Raw genomic sequence first — 5,049 nt, 5'->3', positions numbered from 1 at the left:
ACAATTTATAATATTAAGAAATATATTAAAATGCAATTATAAATTTACAACACAAATATTGACAAATATATCTGATAATAATTTTTTAATTGTCGACATGATCATTCGTAATCGATCTATACGTAATATTTTAGAATTGATTATTCGTATAATTTTAATAACTACAGGTATACATATACATATACATATATATATATATATGTATGTATGTAGGTACCAGTTGGTACTAGTCAATTTGTAATTAATTGTCTTGGCTTTACGGTTTTTTCCTCCCTCCTCCTCCTCCTCACCCCCATCTCACATACTATCGTCAACTTTAATGAAATGTCATGTGAACGATAGATTAAAAAATAAAAAACGTAATATTCGAAAGATCAATAACTTAAAATCTATCGATGATTTAAATAACGAGGACAACGACATCGATGCATCAATTCTTTGATATTTAATTTAAATGTTATGACGAAATGGGGTGGGTGGGGGTGGAGGTTGAGGAGATGATTCAAATGAATCATTAATGAAATAAAATTAACGTACTTTATTCGCGACAGTGTTAGAAATTTAATAATCGATTAATAATTGAAATTCTCTATCAGGATACGGTTCTTAAAAGATCGAAAGAAAAAAAATATTACGATGGGTCATTTTTTTATACAGGAATAAAATGCAATGGAGCTTGCGTTGTGTGTCCTAGAGGCCAGCTTTCGAAAGTTCAATGAAACTAGGCCGAGTGGTATCGAATTAACGTAGGTTAGTAACCAAATTTTATTTTTTGATCGAAGATGAAGTTCCATTTCTTTTTTCTTTTTTATTTCTTTTTTTTTTCGAAACACCTCGTTAAATACGAAATATTACGAGAAGAATAAATATTTCTTTTTGTTTTTTTTTTTTGGTGTATATAAAAAGAAAATAAAAAAATAAAAGCCGAAGAAGAAATACGAATGACGACAGACAGACAACAGGTAAAATAATAAAAGGTAAGGGTATATTATACGCGTGTGCTAGTTGACGGGGAAAATCAATAACTCGGTTCGGGTCGATGCACTCGACTCGATCGTCTTCTCAATTTTTTTCTTTTTTTTTATTTTTCGGAACGATTTCAATTAACTACTTACTGGCAGCTTCTTAAATCGTAGACTCGATAATCAATTGGTGAAAGGAATAACAATGATATTATATGGAAGTCGTGCAAAATGTGTCACGTAATATTTAAGACGAAAAAAAAAGAAACGAATGGACGTAAAAGTATATCGAAAATAAGATCGATCAAAAGTATATCTTACTTGTTTTATTTTTCTCTTTTCCTCTTGATAAATAATATTCGAGACAATATTAAAAAACACTACTTCGATTCGTATATGTTGTCATATTTCTGTCATTTTTTTGAAAACTCGTAAGAAACGATTTGGAAACTCGTACTCTCGTTGACAGTAAATTTAATCGAAGGAAACGTCACTGTGCGACGAATTGACACGAACTAAATCGTCGGGATCTTTCGAGCGACTGCAACGCCACCCGCGGCGAATTAATGCAACATGGTCAAAAATCCCTAGAACGTGGCCAATAGGCGAAATTTATAATATTTATTTAAGAAAGCTCCAACCAGTGACGGATTAAACGATAATCGATCAAAGTGGTCACGTAGGACCTCGAAAGGACCATCCCAAAGGACTTCGAGGTATTAATATTTCTTTTTATTGAAGATAGAGTAAAATTAAGTTTTTTTTTTTTAATAAATTTAATTAATGTCTTATGGTATGAAATTTTTTATTATTTTATCTTTTATTATTAATAATTCAATGGAAGTTTTCTTGAAACTTTCTATTTCTAACTTGAATTTGAGGCTCCCATTTGATTTGATCCACCACTGGCTCTAGATATAAATTTTTAACAAATCCTGAACTCTAATTGGCTAACCCACGTTCTGGGGATTTTTAACTGCAATGCGCAGTGCATGTTATTTAGCAATACGCGCAGCGCGCGTTCTCGATTGCGCCACCTTGAAAGCTTCACCTTTTTTTCTTTTTTTATTTTCGATAAATTTGTCATCTTCCCCTACCATCCCTTTTCTTTTCCTCTCTCTCTCTATCTCTTTGTCTTTTTTTCTTTCTTTTTCTCTATTCTGCATACTGTAAACGTTTTTAAAGCAATGAATAAACGTTTAGCCTTGGCTCGTACGGAACATTATATGCACAATTTAACTGCTAAAAAAATATTCAACTCACTTTACAAATGTAAAATTTATTCGCGTATATCTCTTGTTTTCTTTAAATAAAATTAAAAAAAAAATATAAAACACAAAAGATTTTATTTTTAATGCAACATTATATAAACTTAAACGTTACAATGTCGTTCAAATATATCTGTTATAAAAATAAAAAGGTGTAGCAGGGTGTTCATATTGATCACGCTTGTTCATTTGTTCTCTGCACATGTCACTCGATGTTCGAAAAAGGTATGTTGTGTATATTTTGATTTATAATATTATACGTTTATCAGCATGAACATAATATATAACATTTTCTTATTGAAAAATAATTATCAAAGAAGAATTGTTGTTATATGTGGTAGAGAGAAAAAGAAGGGGAATAGTTTGATCGATGCAATGAGCCCGGTGTTATGAATACACATATATATATATAAAAATAAATATATATATATACAGTGACAGAAACAAAGAGATGGTCAAGAATAAACTTGAGAAGATGACTGATGATCTTTGATAATCATTAAAAGAAGACAAGAGGATTAATTAATTATTCTTTAAATGAATATACCGGCGCGAATTTGACAGATTGCGAATTCTGTTATTGGATTCTTTATTATCTCTCTCTCTCTTTCTTTCACATAATCTTACATTGGTCTCCTCTCTCTCTCTCTCTCTCTGTCTCTCTTTCTTTTACATAACCTTCCATCGGTCTCCTATCTCTTTCTATCAACTCTCCTTGCATAGGAGAGATGAGGATAACCTTCAATGGAGAAAACACAAGTATTTTCCAAGAACCGAACAACGACAACCTACTGTGAAATGGTTTGCCCATCGGCAGAGGAATTAAGTGTTATTAAAAATAGCATATGCTGCGAGCAATGCGGTTTATTGTTCCGAAACGAGCCACGATATCGGTTGCACGATTTAAAGGTACATCAAAGAAAAAAATTAGGAAAAATAACAAAGGAAAATGTTCGTTATCACTGCCCGGTAGAAACTTGTGTTTATGCTCCAGAATCGGAAAGATATTTTACCACGATGAAATATCTCAAACAGGTTTGTTATAATCATATAAATGGATTATCGAGAAATCAATCAAATCATTTTATTCTAATTTGATGCAGCATTATTTGAAAGTGCACGCTGAGAAGACATTCGCTTGTACAAGTTGCGCTAAAAGTTTCTCCACCGAAGCTGCCAAAGAAGGACACATGAGGATATGCGGCATTGAATTTTCCTGTTATTGTTCGAAGACTTACAGCACTTACGAGGCACTCCTTACACATGCTAAAAGATCTTTGCATACTATAGACAATAAATATAAAAGCTCTTTAAGGTAAGCTCGATTTTTATCTAAAGCAAATGTTATTTCATTTTTAAGTTGATCTAATGTATATATATATATTATTTACAATCACATACTACATAATAACAATACTTATTTTTAGACGGACTAACTCAAAGATCACTCGTGCTATCCCTTTATCTCCTACTGTTGTATCTACTATAAACAAGCCGGTTAATATTTTACCGAGTCATAATAACAATGAAGGAAATAATTCTAATGTTAATGTAACTGAAAAAACTACCGTCGATATTGGCGTACAAACTGATGAATATAAGAAGTATAGAAGAGCATCCAGTCCGCTAAAACAGGTCTCTAATGGTAATGGAGCCAGTGGAAAACGAAGAGTATCTAGACAAACGCAAACAATCGGATTACAAGGTGAAAAACATGGTGTTATATCGATGGAGACGCAAACTCCGGACACTAAATTTATTGGAAAGGAACCATTTAAAGTTAGAAAACGTAGGAAGAGTAATTCAATAGCTAAAAAGCCCGAATCTTCGTTGTTAAAAGAAGATATCAATTTAGAAGATAATTTTACTTCCTCCAATCTATTTCCTGCTAGTCCATTGACATTAAGACATGATGTAGGCTTACAAGACTTTTGGGAAGAGAAAAACAATTCTGGTACACAAACTATATCTAAAAAGGATATGTTTGAGGCATTACATGACAACGTTTCTCAAACAGATTTAGAAACTTTTTATAGCCATAGTAACAGTTCACTGATACAGTGCTTACCCAAAAGTACTGTAGCATTAATGACGTTACCTTATACGGAAGATTCAACTGTCGTTAATAACGAAGAATATCCATTTTCTTCGACTAATAATATATCGAGGTCAGATCCTATGTTAACGGAAAAAACTTTCCATGACAAATTCAGTAGTATAGAGACACAAACAGAACAAGGATATTCTCAGACGTTTTTTGACTCTGATGCTTTATCCAGAACATTTGCTTTGAGTTCTACCATCGAAACTCAGACAACAGATAATTTTGATAATATGGAACAATTGTTCTACAATAATACTTACACTCAAACTTCGGATGAAATGATATCGCCCGATTTAGTATTAACCAATATTCAAACTCAAACTGCTTGGACGCAATTGGACGATACAACAGTTTCCGCCGAAACTCAAACTAAATCATTAATTTGTGAAACGGGTTGCAATATTTCGATGGGTGCTTGTCGTTCATGGCTAAATGCACAAATGAGTCATACTGAAACTCAAACCGATCTGTTTAGCATATTTGAAGGTCTTCAGTAATAGAAAAATATATATGTTAATCAGTCTTAAGAATCTTTCGTAATACTTACATATGCCAATACTTACGTTTTATTTTTCGTTTTGTAAGAGAGAACTTGCCTATTCCTTCAAAACTGCGTTTTTGTTGGATGATCGTTAATTATTTCTCAAAACGTTATGTGATAATTGATAGCATTTTATACAACGAACACTGCCATATATATATATATATACATTAT

General features: G+C 32.1%; 2 protein-coding genes across 5 annotated transcripts in view; one reads left to right on the top strand and one right to left on the bottom strand.

The window, feature by feature from the left end:
• The window catches only part of LOC106788542 (calcium-transporting ATPase type 2C member 1), a 12,368-nt gene extending 10,874 nt beyond the window's left edge, over window positions 1-1,494 (bottom strand). For both annotated transcript variants that reach the window (XM_014751890.1, XM_014751889.1), the window contains exon 1: window positions 1,284-1,494. The gene's annotated coding sequence lies outside the window, so the exon portion shown is untranslated. The remainder of the gene's footprint in view (window positions 1-1,283) is intronic.
• A 577-nt stretch (window positions 1,495-2,071) lies between these two features.
• Window positions 2,072-4,854, top strand: LOC106788561 (ATM interactor). Of its 3 annotated transcripts, none has more exons than XM_014751916.1 (4): window positions 2,072-2,455; window positions 2,954-3,265; window positions 3,334-3,545; window positions 3,658-4,854. In XM_014751916.1, exons 2-4 carry the CDS (start codon window positions 2,975-2,977, stop codon window positions 4,829-4,831), a joined length of 1,677 nt encoding a protein of 558 aa, XP_014607402.1. In that variant the 5' UTR covers window positions 2,072-2,455; window positions 2,954-2,974; the 3' UTR covers window positions 4,832-4,854. The 3 variants fall into 3 exon arrangements, with proteins under 3 accessions (XP_014607402.1, XP_014607400.1, XP_014607399.1); XM_014751914.1 differs by having other exon boundaries at window positions 2,572-3,265; XM_014751913.1 differs by lacking the exon at window positions 2,072-2,455 and having other exon boundaries at window positions 2,488-3,265.
• Window positions 4,855-5,049: the final 195 nt, after the last annotated feature.

Source organism: Polistes canadensis, unplaced genomic scaffold, assembly GCF_001313835.1.
Source record: "Polistes canadensis isolate GaletaPanama2010 unplaced genomic scaffold, ASM131383v1 scaffold_143, whole genome shotgun sequence".
Classification (NCBI taxonomy): Eukaryota; Metazoa; Arthropoda; class Insecta; order Hymenoptera; family Vespidae; genus Polistes; species Polistes canadensis.
Note: the sequence above shows the minus strand (reverse complement) of the source record. Positions and strands in the feature narration are given on the sequence as shown.